Genomic DNA, 22,462 nt, shown 5'->3' with positions numbered 1-22,462 from the left:
GCCGGCAGCAATTACAGAGACATAGAAGATAATCTGGCCTAGGTGGTTGTGATTAGGCCCCTCCCAAGAGAGTATATAAGAAGAGACTTTGGGAGGAGTCCTTTTGTAGGACACAACCGTTTTACTAAAGCTGGAGAAACTCTTGTGTGTATCTCTTATCTGTGGGAGTCTGGGTTGCTGTGAGTAATTACTGCGAATAAATTGGCGAACAGTAATCTTGTGTCGGTGTGACTCACCATACAGAGAGGGGGTCAGAACAGGTAGCTAAGTGTGCACTAAAAGAAAGGCAAAGACGTCGGGGTAATTACAAAAATTATCAGATTTTTAATATAGAATAAAAAAAGTAATTTTTTCAAGTAGGGAAATGCATAAATCTAGATGGAGGATCAGAAATAGCTAGTGTATAACTTTTATTTGAGAACCAACATACTAGGAAAAAGTTCCAGCCAAAAGGTTACCACTTAACCTGGAGGAGAATCTTATCTGGGTTTTGTCTTAAGGCAGGCTGATACCAATGCTCACATTTGCACCACTGAGTTTCCTCACTTTGGAATAACATCATCATCATCAATCACAATCATCATGTTATTTAAAAATACAGGCTTCCTCAAGTCCACCTCAATTCCGGGTGATTTCATCTACCAAAGTGAATTTTTATTAAAATAAAATAATGGCTTGATTCTACCATTCTCCAGGAAATGTAACCAGGAAATAAGGTCTGACTTGAAGACTCACCCACACACACACACACACACACACACACACACACACACACACACACAAAATCCTTAGAAAAAGATGCTTTGGAATACAACACAACAGCGGCCCACAACCTTTTCAACTTGGAGACCCAACCCAGCGCGGGGGGTGGGTGGGTGGGTGCGTGTGAGGATGGGGCAGCTGTCTGCACACACAGCTCCATTTGTGTGAATAGTGCCTTGTGAAGAGGGGTGGGGCCCTCTCCTCCTGAGTCGTCGGGCCGGCCTGCGCTGTTCCCACCTTCTCTCCACTCTCCGTGCTCGGGAATCAGGAGGGGGCAATCCTTGCTCATCGCCTGAGATCTGTTGCTCCTCATGTCCACTGCTTGCCCTCCCTTGGTCACCCTGTCCTCGTTCCCTCCGTGCCAACAAGCCATTCCAATCATGAGAGGCCCTGGGCTGCCTCGGCCTGCTACTCCCCACATTCCTCCGAAGCCAACAAAGCCCCCTTGATCTCACTATTGCTCCGGCTCATCCTCCTGCACAGATTCTGGCTCTGACGGGGGCATGGCAGCTGCACAGTCTAAGCTTCTAAGGTTGAGAATATCTCAACCATAGCAACTTGAAAATATGTGTACATCAACTCTTGGTAATGTTTAGCAACGGCCACGCTGGCTGGGGAATTGTCCAACCATCTAAAAGTTGCCATGGTTGAGAAACACAGGTTTGGAATTACATTTTCCTAGATATCAAACTGCAATTCTGTGGGTTCCCTTCGATAATGAGGTTTGTGGTTTTCCGCTAAAACAAGTTTCACCCAATCGAGGCACCAGCCCAGTGGCCTGTATCAAAATATTCTTTTCAGACCTATGTGGGTTTTCTCGTGGGCGCAGAGGCCTGCCTTTTGGCTGAACCGCTTCTCGCAAAGAGAACATTTGTACGGTTTCTCTCCCGTGTGCAGCCTCATGTGGGTCACGAGATTCCCCTTCTGGTTGAAGCCCTTCCCGCACTCGGAGCAAACGAAGGGATTCTCGCCCGTGTGGATCCGCTCGTGGATGAGAAGCCGGGTCCTCTCCGGGAAGCTTTTCCCGCAGTGAATGCATTGGTAGGGTTTATCTCCACTGTGCAGCCTCTCGTGAACGGTCAGATAATGCTTCTGGTTGAAACTCTTTCCGCAGTCTGAGCATCGGTACGGCCTCTCCCCCGTATGCGTTCGGAGGTGCTCCCGTAGGGCTGCACTGGATCCAAAGTTTCTTATACAATAATAGCAGCTAAACAAAGACTCTCCGTTATGGATACTCAAATGCTCCTTGAAACTTGAAGCAGAGTTGAAGCATTGATCACAATGGGAGCATTTCATGCTTCCTGGACCCGTATAAACTCCTGACTGGGTTATAAGGGCCTGGGGTGACCTCAAGCTGTTACCCCCCTGTGAGGACAGATGCAATTTCCCGGCCGTGTCGGTACTTTGAAGCGGGAGAAGACCTGAGCTTTGTCCAAAGTTCCCTTTCTGGTCCGATTTGGTGTGCTGCACCTGGTCACCCAAGAATTTCTGCTGTTCTGGAGCACTGCCCGGATCATCAATGCAGAAAATAGTCAGGACCTTCTCAGGACCCGTTGCTGGCACATTCCCCCTTTCGCTCGGACCTTCCAACGTTGCACCGTTCTTACAGTATTGGAAATCCTTGTTTGTTTCCAGAGAAACATCCTTGGGATCCGTTTGTTCTTGTTCTTTGGAATGAATGGGGTTCACCTCTTTCCCCCACACCTGCTCATCACCTGCAGAAAAGAAAACAGAGATTTATATCCAGGATCTAGGAGGGAAAATCACAAAACTGCATATTACCGTATTTTTCGGAGTATAAGACACACCTTTTCCCCTCAAAAAAGATGCTGAAAATCTGGGTGCATCTTATACAGTGAATACAGCATTTTTTTCCTTCCCGAAGCCCCGCCCCTTCACCAAAATGGCCATGCATAGCCTTTAGGAGCCTTGCAGAGTGCTCCTGGCGGCTGGTTAGGGCAGAAATGAGCGACAAACGGGCCGTTATTTTGCTCAATTTTGCCCCCCCCCGCCTTAGGAGCACTCTACAAGGGTTCCACCACAAAACCGTGCTCGACTAAACCGCGCCCGACTAAACCGTGTTGCTGACCTCATCAACAGGGCGACAACAGCGCGAAGACAGAAGCATGCTGTAAACCCTAAACCTAAAATTAACCCCTAAACCTAAACCTAACCCCTCTAAATCTAATCCTAAACCTAACCCTAAACCTTAACCTAACCCTAAACCTAACCCTTAACCTAACTCTAAACCTAACCCTAACCCTTAACCTAACCCTAAACCTAACGCTAACCCTTAACCTAACCCTAAAGCTAACCCTAAAGCTAACCCTAAAGCTAACTCTTACCTTAAGTAGAATCTGCTTGCTTTCAAAGCGCTATTTAAAGCGCCCTTCTTTCTCCGCGCTGGCTGTTGTCGCCCTGTTGATGACATCAGCGACGCGGTTTAATTGGGCGCGGTTTAGTCGAGCGCGGTTTTGACGGGTCACGGTCTACAAGCCTCCTAAAGGCTATTCATGCCCTTAAAAAAAAAAAAACAGGTCTGAAAGGTCTGCAATTTGCCTCTTCAAAACCTTGGTCCGTCTTATACTCCAAAAAAATATGGTACTTATTTTGGCTATGGCATGCATTTACCAGAGAAAGCAATTATTTGTGCTTGGCCTCGGGGGAGGTGGGGTGGGAGGGGCCAGGATGGGTATGGCTAGCTTAATGTCACTCGTATGGCTCCTGTGGTGGCCCGAGCATTCTGCCAGCGAAAACGGGCTCTCCCAAGCTCGGTTTTTACTGGCAGAGGGTTGGAGGAGGCCGCGGCAGCCAGAAATGGAGCTTAGGAGCCCATTTTCGCTGGCGGAAGTACCGCAGGCCATTCCTTCACTGTTTCCAGAGCGGCCCCATTGGCCTGATCTAAGTATCCCGCGGGCCGGATCCGGCCTCTGGGCCTTGAGTTTGACACCTTGTCGTAGTCCAAAATCTTTGTGTCTCAGCTGCAATAGAAGAAAAGAAATTGGAGTGGACTCTTCTAAGAAACACAGAACCTTACACAGCCATGTTGCCTCCTTGCTCTCGCCTTCCTTGGTGTCTCTGCTGAGCTGGGCAGCCCAGCCACCCAGAGCTTGTCTTGTCTCAGAAGGTTCCACAGCCTCCTCTGTAGGTGGCACCTAAAAGAGCAGCCAGGAGAGAATTAATTGAGAAGAAGGGTGGGGGGGATTGAACGCAGCAGGGTGGGGGGGACGATGTCCAGACATCAGTGAGTTTTTTCCATTTAGGATGATTGAAAATAATTTGTCTAGGAATCATTAGTGTCTATACTACAGGTAGTTCTTGACTAACAACCAGTTGCTTAGCAATCATTTGAAATTACGACGGACCTTTCTTAAAGCGACTTACGACACAGATTTGAAGTTCCAATGGCCGCTCTCCCCTGGAGTCACATGACTAAACATTTAGGGCTGGGTCCAGTGGTGGGATTCAAATAATTTAACAACCGGTTCTCTGCCCTGAGGGAAAAGGGCGGCCTATAAATCCTAATACAATGTCTAAATAAATGCCCTAATGACCAGCTGGGTAGGCGTGGCTCTGTGGTCATGTGACCGTGTGGGCATGGGCAACTCAACGTCACTCCGGTTGATGGGCGCTTCGCCTTTGCTGTTACAATGTAATAAGGGTTAACGGGAAAGGCAGTTTCTGTAAGCAGAGCAATAAAGATTAAGCTAGAAACAACACCAGAATGTTTCCTTCCTGTCTTCCTTACAGGATTAGTCATGTAAAGTGGAAAAAAACAAAAGGAGGATTTCTTCCAACATCCAGTTCTCTGAACTGCTTAGAAAGTTAACAACCGGTTCCCCCGAATAGGTGCGAACTGGCTGAATCCCACCACTGGCTGGGTCCCACTGTCATGCGGTTGCGTTTTATGATGGTTCTGCCGAAAACGGATACATACTTCCAGTTTTGGGCAAATCTACATCGATAGTATAACATTGGTTCATGTAACGACTGCAGTGTTCACTTAACGACTGAAAAAAAGGTCATAAAATCAGGTTAGACATATGACTGCGATAGACGGACTCCACCCGGTCATAAATCAAGGACCACTGATACAGAGATGCTTTGGTCAAAATTGACAAGATGGTGGACCCTGGTATGTCGAAGTCTTAAAAGTTGCCAAAGTTGATACAGGTAGTCCACAACTTATGATGCAAAGTTAGATTGCTAAGCGAGAAATTTATTGAGTCTTGCCCCGTTTTATAATTTTTCTCGCCCGTTTGTTAAGCGAATCACTGCAATTGTTAAATTAGGAACCCGATTGTTAAGTGAATCTGATTTCCTCATTGACTTTACTTGCCAGAAGGGGGTCGCAAAAGGAGGGGGTGGGAGTTTCACATGGTCCAGGGACACTGCAACCATCATAAATGTGTGTTCAAGTATCAGAATGCAAATCACGTGACCGTGGGGATGCGAAAATGGTCGTAAGAGTGAAAAATTGCCATAAGTCACTCTTTTCAGGGCCGCTGTCACTTTGAATGGTCACTAAGCGGTTGTAAGTTGAGGACCTCCTGTATAAAGAGAGAGACTTTGAGCAGATGGTTGCAACTACCCCTTTGCTTCTTTTAACATGTCCAATTACCTCCACCAGACCGATTAGATCCCACAGATTAGGCCTCCTCCGAATTCCATCCGCCGGCCAGTGTCGCCTGGCGACTACCCGGAGGAGAGCCTTCTCTGTGGCTGCTCCGACCCTCTGGAACGAACTCCCCATGGAGATTCGAACCCTCACCACCCTCCAGGCCTTCCGCAAAGCCCTTAAAACCTGGCTGTTCCGACAGGCCTGGGGCTAAAGAACCGTTGCCCCCGTCTCGAATGGTATGACTGTTGTGTGTTTTAAACCATACATTGTTCCGTGTCGTTTTTTAATTTTGTCTGTATCCCCCTTTCCCTGGTTGAGTTGTGAGCCGCCCTGAGTCCCCTTCGGGGGAAAAGGGCGGCATATAAATAAAATCAACATTCAAAATAAAATCAACATTCATTCCAACCTGCCCCCTCCCCTGCTTCAGAGTCCTTAAATCCTCCCACCTTCGGTTTCAATTTCGCGGCCTCTTTCCGCTTCAACAGGAAGTCCTCTGCCAAGGACACCGCCTGGGTGCAGCTGGCAGGCTTTCGCTTCCGGACCCAAAGCTGCATGTCCACTGGCAGGATGCTGAGGAACTGCTCCAGGATCAGCAGTTCCAAAATCTCGTCTTTCGTGCGTCTCTCGACTTTCAGCCACCGGCGGCCGAGCTCCCATAATTGCCCATAAACGCCTCTCGGCCCTTCCGTGTCTTGATAGCGGAGCTGCCGGAAGTGCTGGCGCTGCCTCTCCCTGGCGGCGGCCTCCTCCTCCAAGATGGCTGCCTTCACCTTCTCATAGTCTGCTCTCTCTTGAGCGCGGAGGAGGCTGAAGGCTTGCTCGGCCTCTCCGCTCAGGGCTGGCCGGAGAAAGGTCATCCACTTCTCCCGGGGCCATCGGCAAGCGGTTGCCACTTGTTCAAAAGAAGCCAGGAAGGCCCTGGCATCGTCCCAGGGAGTGAGCCGGTCAGGCATCTGAGAAGCCCCCCACTCCAAGTCTGGTGCCTGCAGGGTCTTGAGGAACTCCTGCCACTGGTTCTCCCAGAGATCTTGCAAGCCCTCGGTAGGTTCCTGCTTCACGTGATGTGGTGGTGCCTCCATCAGAAGCTCATCAGAGCCGCTCGTCTGCGCTACCAATGGGGCTTTGGGAAGACCTTCCATTCTTTCCCAAGCACTAGACCCTGTGGCCTCCAGCTCATCCATCGGGAAGGGCGGGGGGTTGCCTTCTCGTCTCTCAACACCTCTTCTGATGGTGGCACAGATCAGCTGGCTGGGGAATAACAGGAAGTTCTCTAATCAACCTGCATGGGGAAGAAGAGATGTTTTCAATCAAGGCGTCTACCGAGAGCCCTTGCTTACTTAAGTGACATTCCACTTAAGGACTGCAGGTGATTCATTTAATGGCCGCATCTGGAAACTGACGTTGTAAGTTGAGTGCGGTCATGTGACATTTCCCTCTATGATTGTATTCCTTAGAAATGGTGAAAGTTGGAGGGGGGCGAAAGAAAGGGTGTATGGAGGGTCGAAGAGGTACATTGGGTTTCTATTTTGGGGGGTATTGTTGACAAGAGGAATGGCTGTGTTTATTGTTTAATGTTATATGGCCCCGGTTATGCACAGTATATATGTGACTGTACAAAAATGAAAATGGAAAATAAAACATATTTACAGAATCAGAAATGGAGTTGCCAGTCCAAATTGCAGGTGGTAAGTGATTTACGAATGGCAAAAAAGCAGGAACATGAATCATTTTTTTTCTCTGATCACTTCTCTGAACTCCTCCTGTTTCAGTAATTTATCTGAGTTTGATAACGAGGCAATGATAAGGTTTTCTTTTCTTTTCTTTGACATGTAAGGCAGTCTTCGCTAGGTGCTAGAATGCCCTCTCGGATTGCTCTGTGTGATGAAATGTTTAATGTGATGAGAAAATTAACACATGGCCTCTATATTGTGATTAATCTATGTTCAGATACCTTAAACATGTATTTGAGGAGACTTCTAAGAATATCGTGGGCAGTCAGGAAAACCAACCAATAGAGTCCAGAACAAATTAATCAAGAGTTTCCACTCAAGACACAAATAACCAGGCTTAAACTATTTTGGACATATGTGAAGACCCCGGTCACTTGAGAAGACTCAAACGCTAGGAAAGGTGGAAGGAAAAAGAATAAGAGGAGACAGGAGAGCTAACAACAAGGGAGGGGGTGGACTTGGTTGCAATGGTGATGGGGCCACTGTTGGAAGACCTAAAAAATCTATCTATCATTCCATCTATCTAGGGATTGATACGATGATCATATGTCCATTATAAAGGATAATCCATTATTTCAGAAAGCTATCCCTTAGATTTATTTATTTTGTTTTGTTTTATTTTCTTGGCTTTGCTCTTGAATTTTCCCTGCAAAGCAAACTTGTAAACATAAACACATTTTATTAAAAAAAAAATCTTTATGGGTCTCTTTTAGATTTGCCTCCTGTTCAGAGTTGTCCTTTATTCCCACCCACCCCCGGGCCAAGAAAACACAGTCACTGTAGATCATGATGGTGAAAATCTACCTATGGGTTGCTAGGAGACTTAATGGCACACGTCAATCAAAAGCTCCAAATACTATTCTTAAAGGTACCCAAATCAGAGGCTGCTGGCTGCCAAGGGCAAATCAATACGTCTGTAAAATGAAAGGCAGCTGTGCTAACACGAGCTCCGACTTAACAAAACCTCCAGATCCAGTTGCAGGCTACCATAAAGTTTCCGATGCAAAGAATGCATAACTTTCCTAGATCGCCCTGATCCCACTCCTCCCTGGATCTTCCTGGTCCACCCCCATCAGCATTTTCTCTCCAGCCGCCTCGGCTTTTATAGCCTCTCCTCCTGGAATATTTCTTGCCCTCCTCGAGCCAAAACACCCCCCGTTGCCAGCAACTCACTTCTCCCTGCAATGCAATGCAATGCCTCTCCGCTCTCTAAGCCGGAGGAGACGCTTCCACGGGCGCGGAGAGTCGCCCAAGCTAAGTAGATTCAGCACTTGTATTCAAAAGTGAGATTTCCCACCAGGAAGTGGTGGGGGGGGGAAAGGGCACCGGAAGTGGCTTCACCTCTTCTTCTGCACGGCACTTCCGGTAGTTTTCTCCAAGCGAGGCAGGGCTCTCCTTTGTCCCCTCTAGAAGAGTTCAACTCGATGAATTTAACCCGTTCGGGGCGTCTAGGAGATAATACCATAGTTGGTGCTTTTTTTCAATACTCCGTGCCTGCCACATGCCTAAATGAAAATGAATGAAATCCAGCTAGTCCTCGACTTACAACACCTCATTTAGTGACCGCTTGAAGTTATGACGGCAGGACCTTAAAAATGTGACTTAGCCTGACCGTTTTTACACCTTATGACCAATGCACCATCCCCATGGTCACGTGATCAAAATTCAGACGCTTGGCAACTGCTTCATACTTATGACCGTTGCTGTGTCCCGGGGTCATGTGATCCCCTTTTGCGACCGTCTCACAAGCGAAGTCGGTGGAGAAGCCGGATTCACTGAACGACCGTCTGACTGATGGATCAACTGCAGCGATTCACTTTAACGAGTGGGGCAAGGAAGTCGTAAAATGGGGCAAAACCCTCTTAAGCAAATGTCTCACTTAGCAACAGAAATTTTGGGCTCAGTTGTGTTGTAAAGGTAAGTTTAAGTTTACTTTATTGTCACTGCACCTCGTACAATGAAATTAAATGCCATCTTCAGTGTACATCATACATAAGAAAACTATATATTTATTTACACACACAAACACACACACACACACATTATATAAAATTTTTGGGCTCAGTTGTGTTGTAAATGTAAGTTTAAGTTTACTTTATTGTCACTGCACCACGTACAATGAAATTAAATGCCATCTTCAGTGTACATCATACATAAGAAAAGTATATATTTATTTACACACACACACACACACACACATATTATATAAAATTTTTGGGCGCCGAACCAGTAGTAATGGTGGCAGGAACCCACCCCTGCTGGGCACATGCGCGAAAGGCGCATGTGTGTGAGCAAAGCGTATGTGTGGAAGGGGTGCATGTGCAGCAAACCGGTGTTAACAAAATGTGAAACCACCACTGGCTTGAACCTCTAAGAACAATCCTTAACTTCATTTGTTGAGGAAGGTGTAGTTTACTAGAAGTCTAGTGCATTATGTAATTCACGTGACTTCTAGTAAACTCTACCTTTCTCAACAAACGGAATTAAGGATCGTCCTTACTTAGTGGTTAAAGCTGAGGCAGGTCTGACAACTTTCTTTTACAAGGCTTGGGGAAAATATCCCATCTCTGGATTTTTTTTACCTTCAAATGTCTCCATCATTCAGCATTCAGCTTTTTTTTTTTTACCAAATCCCGCCTTGGATATTTATTTTCTCAAAATCAAGTAAAAGGCGGGGGGGGGGGGAGAATCTGAAACGTATTTATTATTTTAAAAGACATATGTTTCTCCTTTATTCTTTTGGGGAACGTCAGGGTTCTACAATCAACTTCATCACATACAAAATACAATAGCAAAGAGTACCATACAAATATATAAATATATATAAATGTGATGACCAAAATAGTTCTAAAGAACAGAAGTGAGATGGAAAGTAATGAAAGATCATGGATGTGATCAGAAGAAAAATGTCGTTCTAATGAAAATACCATAAACATGTCAATTATTATCAAAGTTGTAGATGTGTATACTTGTTTGTATGTGCTTCATATGTACACAGTCTTTCCCTAATTGAAATGTCAGTTTTTCCAAAAAAATACCGATTGTCAACATTTTTCAACAGTTTAAATCAGATTTCCAATGAAGGGCAATTACACAGAGGTAATCTGTTCTTTCCACATTCTTCTAAAGATACACACTGAGGTATTGAGGAATCTATGTATTACACACACACACACACACACACACACACACACACACGTTCCTAAAAGACCTGCTATCCGCATTGTCTTAATTCTTCACAGTATTCATAATACTATAATTTAAAAAACGACCTGATTGCTTTGTAGATTTGTATAGCACTTTTCCCCCCGAATGCCTTCCACCTTTAAAACTCACTTTCGTGAAGAGAAAAAGTCAGAATACTTTAGTTTTCAAGTTTAGGATGGGTGGACTTCAACTCCCAGAATTCCTTAGCCAGTGGGGAAATTTTGAGAGTTGAAGTCCACACGTCTTTGAAGTTGCCAAGGTTAAAAAAGAAGTTTAGGAGAACTGAGAATATTACAGGGACATGGAAAAAATGAAAAGTGAGATCTTTTTCTGGAATCTCAAGATAATTATAGGGTATTCTTAATCTACCTTGAAAGTATAAAATCTGCTATCCAAAGATGTTAATTATCCTTACACAAATGGCAGTTTGCAAAAATGTGAACAAATGAACAACAGGACAATTAAAATTAACAACACCTAAATACAATAAAAATCAACACTGGTATGGGAGATTACCAATAACTGTGTGATTCTTCCCATGACTGCATGCTTCCTCCTAATTTTTGTCTGAGAAGCAAACTTTAATTTGAACGAATTCCAAACAAATAATTTATATGGTTTTCTCCCCCCGGTAAGTTGATTGATGAGCAATTTTCTTTCCTACCAACGTTTATTGACACTCGCCTGTCATTTATAATATCTCTACCTTGTGTGCATTCTTTTGATGTCTGGTCAGGTTTTTCTTATGACTGAAACTTTTCCCACATTCCAAGCAGGTGTATTTTTCCCCTGTGTGAATGCTCTGATGCTGGAAAAGGTTGGTACGCTGGCTGAAACTCTTCCCGCACTCCGAGCATTTATATGGTTTCTCCCCGGTGTGAATTCTTTGATGTTTGGTGAGGTCTATTTTCTGACCAAAACACTTCCCGCATTCCAAGCACCTGTACGGTTTCTCCCCCGTGTGGATCCGGTGGTGCCTCAAGAGGTTTTTCTTATGATTAAAGCTTTTGCCACATTCCAGACACTTGTACGGTTTCTCCCCGGTGTGGATCCTTTCGTGACAATTGAGGATGAGTTTGTGACCAAAGCTTTTTCCGCAGACCAGGCAAGCACACTCCTTCCCGCTTTCATGGACAAGTTGGTGATTCCGGAGCGCCGTGCTCCGACTAAAGGTTTTCCTGCATTCCAGGCACTGGTGCAGTTTCGGCTTTTTGAAGACGGGTTGGTGTGCAGCAAGATACATGGTTGGATTGTCACATTCCAAGTAGGGGAATATTTTCTCTTCTGAATGAGTCCTATAATGCTTCAGGAGTAGGATTTCCTGAGTGAAGCTCTTTCTGCATTCCAAGCATTTAAATGGCTTCTCCTTGGTGTGGGTTCCTTCGTGGTAAGTCAGAGCAGTCCGGTAACTGAAGCTCTTTCCGCATGCCATACACGCGTACGGCTTCTCCCCTGTGTGAATTCTTTGGTGAGTGGTGAGATTCGTCTTCTGACCAAATGTCTTGCCGCATTCTAAGCACTTATAAGGCTTCTCGCCCGTGTGGGTCCTCTGATGTTTCGTCAGGCCCGTATTCTGGCTAAAACACTTCCCGCACTCCCGACATTGATAGGGTTTCTCTCCGGTATGAGTTCTCCAGTGAGAAAGGAGATTGATTTTGTGACTAAAAGTCTTCCCACATTCCGAGCACGGGTAGGGTTTCTCCCCAGTGTGAATTCTCTGATGTGACGTGAGATTTACCTTCTTCCCAAAGCTCATGCCGCACTCTGAGCATGTGTACGGTTTCTCGCCCGTGTGAATTTGTTTGTGCTTGGCAAGGCTCGAACTCTGGCTGAAGCGCCTTCCGCATTCGAGGCATGCGTAAGGTTTCTCGCCCGTGTGGATTCGTTTGTGCTTAATGAGGCTGGAACTCTGGCTGAAGCATTTTTTGCACTCCAAGCATTTGTAGGGTTTTTCCCCCGTGTGAACTCTTTGATGAGAGGTAAGGTTCATTTTATAACGAAAAACTTTTCCGCACTCCAAACACATGTATGGTTTCGTCCCCGTTGGGTGTTCTTTCATTTTATATCGGTCACGTCCTGGAACAAAGAGAAGAAATTTAGAGGTGACTTACCCTCTGGAAACAAATAATGTAAGACACCCCTAACACCCCTGGGGGTGGGTGTTCTGTTAAGATGCAGCCTGTTATGCCTTTAAACGGCTTCTACTGTACAGCACAGTGGAATTGCCATGGTAACGGCTTCACAGTACTCCACAAGGGGGCTCCCTCTGGTAAGGGGGAAAATCCAACATTAGAAATTACCTATAAATAAATACCAGGGCAAGACCAGGCTATCGGCTAGTTACCTTATAAATAACTCAAGGCAGCAAACATACCTAATACGCCTTCCTTCTCCTATTTTCCCCATAACAACAACCCTGTGAGGTGTGTTGAGCTGAATGACTGCCTGAAAGTCACCCAGCTGGCTTTCATAGCTAAAGTGGAACTAGAACTCACAGTCTCCAGGTTTCTAGGTCAGCGCCTTCCATCACCACCATGTTTTCCCGAAAATACAACATGCCCTGAAACTAAAGCCTTGCCACATTTTTCGGGTAGGCAAAAATATAATCTCCCCCCCAAAAATAAGCCCCTGGACAAGTCCCCACCCTCCGGCCAGGCAGAGCACCGCTCACCGACCTAACGGTATCCCGGAGGTACCAAGCCGCGGGAACCGGGGGGGAGGCAAAGGTGATTGCGTTGCTTGGCGCCTTGAGGATACCGCTAAGTTGGTGAACAGCTCTGTACCCAGCTGAAGAGGGGGGTTGCCGGGCGGATGCTCTCTTGCAAGGGGGCTCCCAAAGAGCCAGGCGCAGCCTCATGGGCGAATGGCTATCTTGCGCTGTCGCAGCAGCGCAACAGAGCAGCCATGAAGTGACCACGGTTCATGGTTGTGGGCCAGCTGTCAGCACAGTGTACAACCATAGAGCGTATCCCCAGAGTGGCCACTGCCGGAAGACTCGGTTTGGAAGCCGCAGAAAAGCCATGCGGTGGTGGCGGCAGCGGAGGTGCCCTGGGTCTGCGGGGAGAGCTGGGCCAGGGCATTGTGAGGCTGGGAGGCTCGTGAGCGAGAGGGTTGTCAATGACTTTTGGCCCGGAAACTTTCACTGACATAGGATGAGGCAACTGAGAACTGAGCAGACCTGTGAGAATATACACATATTATACATGGCTGGCTGAGGAATTCTGGGAATCAAAGTCCACAAGTCTTAAAGTTGCCAAGTTTGGAGACCCCTTTGCTAGACCAATGCTATTTGATATTATGTAATGCACTCTATCTATATACTGTATTTTTCGGATTATAAGATGCTCCAGACTATAAGACACACATAGCTTTTGGGGAGGAAAACAAGAAAAAAAAAATCTGCCTCTGCCTCTCAGCCTCCTTGCAGCAAACAGAAAATAGCCTGGTCAGCTTCAGCACAGCCTGATTTAGTACGCGCAGCTGATTGGCAGTTGGATCTGCCTCCTGGAATACCTCCGATCAGCTGTTGCAGGCTGTGGGGATCACCGCCACCCATCGGTGCCATAGCTGCCATCACCATGCGCCCCATTTTCAGCCTCTGTGTGTCCCGTTTTTGGCTCGTTCCAGGCAGTGGAGTTCACCATCACCGCTGCCTATCTCTGCCATCTGGAATGGGCCAAAAAATGGGACACATGAAGGAGACGATAGGTGGCAGCGGCGATGGGAGCTATGGCGCCAATGGGCGGCGGTGATCCCCACAGCCCAGAACAGCTGATCGGAGGTATTCCGAGAGGCAGATCCAACCGCCAATCAGATGCATGTGCTAAATCAGGCTGTGTTGAAGCTGACCAGGCTATTTGCTGTTTGCTGCAAGGAGGCAAATTGCTGGGAGATAAAGCCGAAGGGTGGGGGGCTGGTAGGTGGATGGGGCTTTGGCAACATTTGCTCTATAAGATGCATAGACATTTCCACCCACTATTGGGACCGGGCTGGGGGGAGTGCATCTTATAATCCGAAAAATACGGTACATCTGCCTTATAAGACCGGTCCTTAAATGCTAACTTTATGATTAGCCACCAATGATGGAAAGAGGTAACCTTACTGAGACAAGTTACGATTTCAAAATTCTCTTCCATGATTTGCTTATAGAAGGCTTTCTGGTCAGGATCTAACAGAACCCACTCTTCCTCGGTGAAATACACCGCCAGCTCTTTGATAGTGGCCAGATCCTGATTGTAAAAGAAAGAAATATACCATCATCATCGTATACGCAGTGCATGCAATCACATTAATGCACTACTTCATCTTGCATAATGACATCTGCTTTATTACTGCGCAAATAACCAATAGCCAATGGCAGCTATAATAAATATATAGAATATAGAGCATTCTTTATTGGACACCAGAGGAATTTGTCTCCTGTGCGTAAGCTCTCACTGTACCTACAAGCAGTAAGTGATCAGTCATGATCATAGCCATCGTAAAAATACATTCATTATAAGTCATAGGATACAATGCTCAGCGATAGTCATAGAATATTAAATAAGCAATCAACATAAATCATACTAGGGAGGCAAGGAATGTTGCGAGTCCCATCCCCCAGGGAGATACACTAGGTGGGAACCAGAAGAAGGGCCTTCTCCGTAGTGGCTCCCTCTCTCTGGGATCATCATTCCCCCAGAAATTAGAATGGTCCCCACTCTAACACTCTTCCAGAAGGCACTGAAGGCCTGATTCTGCCAGTGGGCCTGGGTGCACCAGAGTGTGTGTGTGTGTGTGTGTGTACATATACATATACCTATATATACATACATACATACATACATACATACATACATACATACATACATAATTTGGCAGCTGTATTAGCCACTAGGCCACAGGTTCTCCTCCTTTATCAGCTAAGCCAGGGAAATAGGTATGTATTGTGTCACAATATGTAATACAGCCCAGGTTCAATTCCCAGTAAGGGTATGGCTAGCTGATGAGAGCTAAATAGCTTGAAATAGTTCTATACTAGTCTCCCTTTATTTATTTATCAGCACAAATGCAACACAAATGTAACAAAGGCAACAGTAAAAATAATGGCTTTCTGTCTGGATGGTCTCTTGTGATGAGCCGATAGACAGAGAAAGGAAGCAGTATGTTTCCTCCCATATTTGGGCATACCAGGGGTTGTGACACAATACATACATACATACATACATTACATACATACATACATACATACATACATACATACATTTCACGGGTGTAGGTATGCTGGTCTTATTGTATTCGGGTCTCTCCTCTGTAAGATTGAGATTGTCTTGGCAACGTTTCGGCGAGGTCTCACTCGCCATCTTCAGGCTGTTTTCGGCTTAAAGCGTGGTTGGAGCTGCTGTCTTTCTATAAATCTTGGTGGGGGGTGGAGTGCTTGCTTTGTTTTAGTAAGTGGATTGATAGGCTGTGTGGTTGTATCATGATTGGTAGATTGATGCTGACTGGTGCTGGCTGTGTGTCCATTGTTGTTTTGTGTTGTAACGGCCTGGGTGGTGGGTGCTTCGTGCTTGCGCGAGCAAAATCGAGCGAGCAAAGCACGAAGCCGAAGGTACCAGCTTGAGGATGGCGAGTGGGATCTCGCCAAAATGTTGCCAAGACAATCTCAATCTTACACGGGAAAGGACCCAAATACAACAAGACCTGCATACCTACACCAATGAAAATCTACGAATGTGTGTTTGTGTGTGTATTATGTTACGATACAGCCTGTTGTGCCTGCAAATGGTTTCTACAGTACTGCCGCAAAATGGCTTCTATTGTACAGCGCAGTGGAGTTGCCATGGTAATGGCTTCACAGTACTCCACAAGGAGGCTCCCTATTGGTAAGGGGGAAAATCCAACATTAGAAATTACGTTTGGTCTGGACATTTCCCCCTATAAATACATAAATACCCAGACAATGCTGGGTTATCAGGTAGTACTAAATAAAACAATATAAGTTGTTAAGATACAAGCAACAAAGTTACATTCATAAGAAGATAAGGAGACAGGTAATGGGAAAGACGAGAATCATAATAGTAGTACATCACTACTAAATAGTTTGACAGTGTTGTGGGAATTAGTTGTTTAGCAGAGTGATGGCATGCGGGGGGGGGGGGCGCTGCCCTTGTGTCTAGTTGTTCTGACATGCAGGGTAGAGGTTGAGACAGTTTATGTCCAGGATGTGATTTAGAGCAGAGGTCTCCGACCTTGACAACTTTACGAGTTGTGGACTTCAACTCCCAGAATTCCTCAGCCAGCAAAGAATTCTGGGAGTTGAAGTCCACAAGTCATAAAGTTGCCAAGGTTGGAGACCCCTGATTTAGAGGAAGTAGGAAGTTCTCGACTTACAATCATTCTCCCCAACTGGCTTCCAAGAAGCAAAGTCAACGGGGGAAGTTAGATTCACTTAACAACTGCACGGTTCATTTAACAACTGCAGTGACTTGTTCAATGACCGTGACGAAAAAGGTAGTAAACTGGGCACCTTTTGAGTTTGCATCATCTAAATAAACAATAGAAAGAGACAAACAAGCAAGCAAATAAATAAAACCCTTCCCTCTACCTGATCTGGGTCAACCACGGTTTCTATTCCACCGCAGAGAAAAACCGAGGACTCTATACTTTTTGCCAGCATCAATTCGTCCCCTACAAAGAGACAAGATAGTGAAACGGCTGAAGCATTTGCTCATCTCAGAGAGTTACGGCACTAAGCGTCCTTACAGAGAAGTCAGTCTCTTGGGTACACTAGGGTTTATTTCTAAGTAAACAATAAATATATTTCCGGTGAAATGGAGACAATCTAAATCCCTGTAGATACCACTCGAACACATCATTCATTTAAACATTTAAAAACTCTCTAAAGATAACCCAACACCACTTTTTCTTTGAAGACATTGGCTTCGATTCAACTTGAAGCCTTCAGTTTGACTTGAGATGATATGGGAACCCAACCACTTTGATCTCGTTTCCTGTGTTGGGTGAATCCCATGAATGGTGGCTTGTTCATCATACTATCATTCAACTGTGGAGTATGTGGAGATTCTCAGTCATCCAGGTCACGGTTGTCCCATGGAGGCTTTTTCAAGAGGCAACTGGACTGCTTTGTTTTTATTTGAAAATGTTTCGCTTCTCATCCAAAAAGCTTCTTCAGCTCAGGCCTGGATGTTGATGTTTATTTTATTTATATGCCGCTCTTTCCCCCCGAAGGGGACTCAGGGCGGCTCACAACTCAACTAAGGGAGGGGGATACAGACAAAAAAAATTAAAACAACACGCAACAATACATAATTTAAAACACACAACAGTCATACCATTCGAGAAGGGGGTAGAAGCTTTTTAGCCCCAGGCCTGTCGGAATAGCCAGGTTTTAAGGGCTTTGCGGAAGGTCTGGAGGGTGGTGAGGGTTCGAATCTCCACGGGGAGTTCGTTCCAGAGGGTCGGAGCGGCCACAGAGAAGGCTCTCCTCCGAGTAGTTGCCAGTCGACACTGGCCGGCGGATGGAATTCGGAGGAGGCCTAATCTGTGGGATCTTATCGGTCTAGAGGATGGTGGTGAATGGAAGGATTTATATTCCTTGCAGAAAGCTGCTCATCAATCCTCCCATTCCCCACCATCCAGTCGGAGCTGAAGAAGCTTCTTGGAAGAGAAGTGAAAACATCTTCAAAGAAAAACCAGAAAGTCCAGTTGCCTCTTGAAAAAGCACCTCTGGGACGAGCACGACTTGGATGACTGAGAATCTCCTAGATACTTGAAAGATACCAGACTTAAAAAGAGTTAAAAATTAAAACGGCATGGAAAAGATGTTGGAATCCTGTTTCCCCACCCCCCAACCCCTTTCCCTTCCCATCAATTAATTTAATAACAATATTCATCATCTTTAACATAATGTTCTGGCCCACCGGTGGCCAGCAGAGCTGCCAGCAGAATTGGACAGCAGGTTGGGGAGCAACATGGGCCAGTCCTGGGGTCTGAGGAAAGCTCAGACGAGGGCTCTGTGTCGGAGGCAGAGAGGGAACTAGACAGCAGAGAGGGAGAGGACTAGCTGGAGCCTGTTCCCAGTGTGTGCATGCGCAGAGCTGTCAGAAGACAAGAACAACTAAGAAAGCAGAGTTGACTTAGGAGTAAAGCCACACTTTGGAGGTGATAAGAAATAAAAGAGGAGCGAATGGGGAGTGGGCTTTCGCGGGAAACAATTCGTTCATTCCGTAATTTCGAGAATGGAAAGTTCTGTTTGTTAGTGGGCGCAGTGGGTAGAGTGCAGTACTGCAGGCTACTTCAGCTGACTGTTATCTGCAGTTCGGCGGTTCAAATCTCACCGGCTGAAGGTTGACTCAGCCTTCCATCCTTCCGAGGTGGGTAAAATGAGGACCCAGACTGTTGGGGGCAATATGCTGACTCTGTAAACCGCTTAGAGAGGGCTGAAAGCCCTATGAAGCGGTATATAAGTCTAACTGCTATTGCTATTGTTTGTGACTATAAGAGACTCTATGCCAGGTTTTGCCTTGCCCTGCGTTTGGAAACTAGTTATTTGGCAGTGTGCCAAACGAGATAAGGTTCGTGTGGACAAACATTCCTCTGAAAGACTGTTTGATAAGTCTTGTGGACTGCGAATGAAAGGAATTCACAGTCATGTAAATAAAAAGGGTTTTGCTGGGACCAAGACTCTGCTTCTTGCCTTTTAAGGAAGCCTGGGTCAGAACACATAAGAGCACTTGAGAATAAGGCAAAGGCTTGTTTTTCTAACCCAAAGATCCAGGGAGCAAAAGAGTAGGTCAGCATTTCTGGTATGGGCCGAGAAGACCGAGTTGAAATACACAACACTGTCACAAACTCTCACCTTGCAACGTGATTCCTCTGGCATCTTCTTGCAGGATCCCGGTTTGCAAAGGATTCCCTATGGTGTCCAGGAGGACCTCCTCTGTTGCAGGGAAATCGTCTTCCATTTTTATAAAGAATTGATTTATCTGAAATGGCAACAAAGATCTGTGACTTAGAAACGGGAGCAGGATTGGGAAAAAGAAGGGGACAGGCAAATACAGGGAACCCTCGCTTTAACCATCACAATTCAACCCAAACTTTTTGTTGCTCAGTGAGACAGTGGTTGAATTTTTCTCCATTTTACGTTTCTTGCCAAAGTCATTACGTGAATCACTGCAGTTGTTAAAGGAGGGACACGGTTGTTAAGTGAATCTGGCGTCCCCATTGACTTTGCTTGTCAGAAGGTTGCAATAGGGCAGTGTTTCTCAACCTTGGCAACTTGAAGATGTCCGGACTTCAACTCCCAGAATTCCCCAGCCAGCATTCGCATCTTCAAGTTGCCAAGGTTGAGAAACATTGCAATAGGGGAATCACATGACATGACCCGGGGACACGGCAACCATCATAAATATGAGTTGGCTGCCAAGCGTCTGCAATGGTCGTAAGTGTGAAAAATGGTCGTAAGTCACTTTTTTCAGTGTCATTTCACTTTGAACCATTGTAAGCCCAGGACTGACTCCCTGTAGTTTTGAGCTTCCCCCAAGGGTGGGCTTCAAAAATTGCAGCAATGGGTTCGCTGCCCTGTTGTTGGGTGGGCGTGGCCATGGTGGGCATGGCCTAGTCGGCCTCCTGCACCACGGCGGGTGTGGGGGGGGGGGTAGGTGTTTCGCCTTCCCCCAGGCTCTGGAGCCTCTCGGGAGGGCGAAAACTGCTTCCGTTTCTGGATTTCCGGTAGGCCCGTTTTACCCCCTCCCTGAGCCTCTGCACTTACCTGACATGATGAATGGAGATCCTGGGAGGGGAGGGGCAGGCAGGGTGGGGTGGGCATGGCAGCCAGGGGTGGCCTTTGGGGGTTTGCCGAACTGGGCAGAATCCTAACGAGAGGATCACCCAAACCAGGGGTCAGTTCCTGCAGTTCTAACCTCTTCTGTAGAAGAGGTTCCACAAATCTACAGTGCCGTTTAGAACCAGTTCCAGCTCCCTCCCCCATCCGCATATCATCAAGATGAAGAGCGAGAGGAGGAATTCTGGGAGTTGAAGTCCACAAGTCTTAAAGCTGTCAAGTTTGAACACCCCTGGGTTTTTTTTTTCTAAAGGGTTAGGGGAGCGAGGGTCTTGTAACTTGACAGCTTTAAGACTTGCAGACTTCAAATGCCAGAGTTCCTGAGCCAACATGACTGGAGGAGGAATTCTGGGAGTTGAAGTCCACAAGTCTTAAGGCTGTCAAGTTTGAACATCCCTGGGGTTTTTTTTCTAAAGGGTTAGGGGTGCAAGGCCTTGTAACCTGACAGCTTTAAGACTTGCGTGCTTCAAATGCCAGCGTTTCTGAGCCAACATTTTGGTTGCTAAGCAAGAGCATTGTTAAGTGAGTTTCACCACATTTTACCAGTTGGCCACGCCCACCCAGTCACATGACTTCCAAGCCACTCCCACTCAGTCACATGGTTGGCAAGCCACTCCCACCTAGTCACATGGCCAGCAAGCCACTCCCACCCAGTCACATGGCAGGCAAGCCACTCCCACAAAACAGGCCACACCTACAGAAGAGGTTCTAAAAAAATTTGAAACCCACCACTGACTCAAACCCATGCGAACCCCAGCAACCCACCACTGGCTTCCCCCTACTGGGTAACCTGTGGCCCTTTAAGCCGTCATGGGGGTGGCCTCTCACCTGCTGCTGCTCCTCCAGCTTCTTCTGCTCCCTCTGACCCAGGAGGAAACCTTCGGCCAGGGCCACCGCTTGGGAGCTGTTTTCTGCTCCGCAGTCCCTCACCCAGCTGGACATCTCCACAGGCAGGATGGCCAGCAGTTGCTCCAGGATCACCAGATCCAGCATCTGGCTCTTGGTGTGTCGCTCGGGTTGCAGCCACTGACGGGAAAGATGGTGGAGACGACTGCAAACCTCCCTGGGACCTTCCGCCTCCCGGTAGCAGAAATCCCTGAAACGCTGACAATGAACCTCTGGGTCCTTCTCCAAAACCTCCCGCACTATTTTTCCCCAACATGCTTCACTGCTCTCGGACAGGGTGGGGTCGTTGTGGCCTTCTTTTCCTTCAGAAGCAGCTGAGCCTTGTTCCTCCATCTCTTTTTTTTTTAATGCCCCAGGAGAACTCTAGCAAGTCCGAAGGAACTCTTATTTCTTCCCAATTTGGCCTTAACAGAGTGTCTCGCCACAGGTGTATAGTGTTAAGGCTTAAGAAATCGGCAGACTGACAAGCTGACTTTGATCTTTGAATTGAAAGGCTTGGGTGCCCAGCCAAAGATGGAAACAGGAGACCCTAAACCATAACTCTTTCTAGGAAGCAAAGTGCATTTGTGTTCAATAACACAACTCATGAGCCGTGGTTGCACAGTGGATAGAGTGCAGTACCGCAGGCTACTTCTGCTGACTGCCGGCTGCCTGCAATTTGGCAATTCGATCCTCACCAGGCTCAAGGTTGACTCAGCCTTCCATCCTTCTGAAGTTGGTAAAATGAGGACCCAGATTGTTAGGAGCAATAGGCTGACTGTGTAAACCACTTAGAGAGGGCTGTAAAGCACTGTGAAGCAGTATATAAATCTAAGTGCAATTGCTAATCCTTCGTTGTCTGTTCAGGACGTGCCCAAACAGTTCTCTCTGCTTGCCATCTGCCTAACCATAGAGCTTTTTCACCCTCTGCCCAGCTGGCTTTCTGTTCATCTGTCCATCGAGGAAGAAACGAAGCAGCCGCATCAAGAAATCAAAAAAATATTCTTGCAGACTCACATTAGCAGGGAAATGGAAATGGAGCAACCACTAGGAAGAGCACCCATTTTTATTTATTCGCAATGCTGGAAGCTCACCCCAACTCTCACAGACCCTCAATAATCCCACTACCACCAAACCCAAAGGGCAAGGATAGTCAGGTATAATAATTATACTGAAAGACCTGAAATCCCATTAAAACTACAAAAAGGCTTGTTGCTTTCACCATCACCAGAGTTTGAATGGACTCTGTGTGTGTTTGTGTATGTGTGTGTGTGAGAGAGAGAGAGACAGAGAGAGAGTGAATGAGAGGTCAGCCACTGGCCGCTCCAGAAAACAGAGGATTTCTTTGATCGTCTTCACTCTGTTTAATCATCATCCTCATCATCATAGTTGGAAGGGACCCTGGAGGCCTTC

At 46.5% G+C, this 22,462-nt stretch overlaps 1 protein-coding gene across 1 annotated transcript; it reads right to left on the bottom strand.

Moving 5' to 3' along the window:
- Window positions 1-365: 365 nt before the first annotated feature.
- Window positions 366-21,735, bottom strand: LOC116502478. Its single transcript, XM_032208359.1, has 8 exons — window positions 20,993-21,735; window positions 19,181-19,307; window positions 16,907-16,989; window positions 14,423-14,549; window positions 11,018-12,396; window positions 5,830-6,657; window positions 3,800-3,917; window positions 366-2,477 (listed from the first exon to the last, which is right to left on the bottom strand). Exons 1-8 carry the CDS (start codon window positions 21,401-21,403, stop codon window positions 1,546-1,548), a joined length of 4,005 nt encoding a protein of 1,334 aa, XP_032064250.1. The 5' UTR covers window positions 21,404-21,735; the 3' UTR covers window positions 366-1,545.
- Window positions 21,736-22,462: the final 727 nt, after the last annotated feature.

The sequence above is a fragment of the Thamnophis elegans genome, chromosome 2 (genome assembly GCF_009769535.1).
Source record: "Thamnophis elegans isolate rThaEle1 chromosome 2, rThaEle1.pri, whole genome shotgun sequence".
Taxonomy (NCBI): domain Eukaryota; kingdom Metazoa; phylum Chordata; class Lepidosauria; order Squamata; family Colubridae; genus Thamnophis; species Thamnophis elegans.
This window is presented reverse-complemented; position numbering and strand designations above follow the sequence as displayed.

Bases quoted from the DNA above. Each gene is read 5' to 3' on its own strand.
- LOC116502478 (XM_032208359.1), bottom strand. From the start codon at position 21,403: ATGGAGGAACAAGGCTCAGCTGCTTCTGAAGGAAAAGAAGGCCACAAC. The intron at 12,397-14,422 runs GTAAGGTTACCT...TCTTTGTTCCAG, and splicing joins TGAAATCGTAACTTGTCTCA to GACGTGACCGATATAAAATG. The intron at 6,658-11,017 runs TTATAAATGACA...CATGCAGGTTGA, and splicing joins ATGCACACAAGGTAGAGATA to TTAGAGAACTTCCTGTTATT.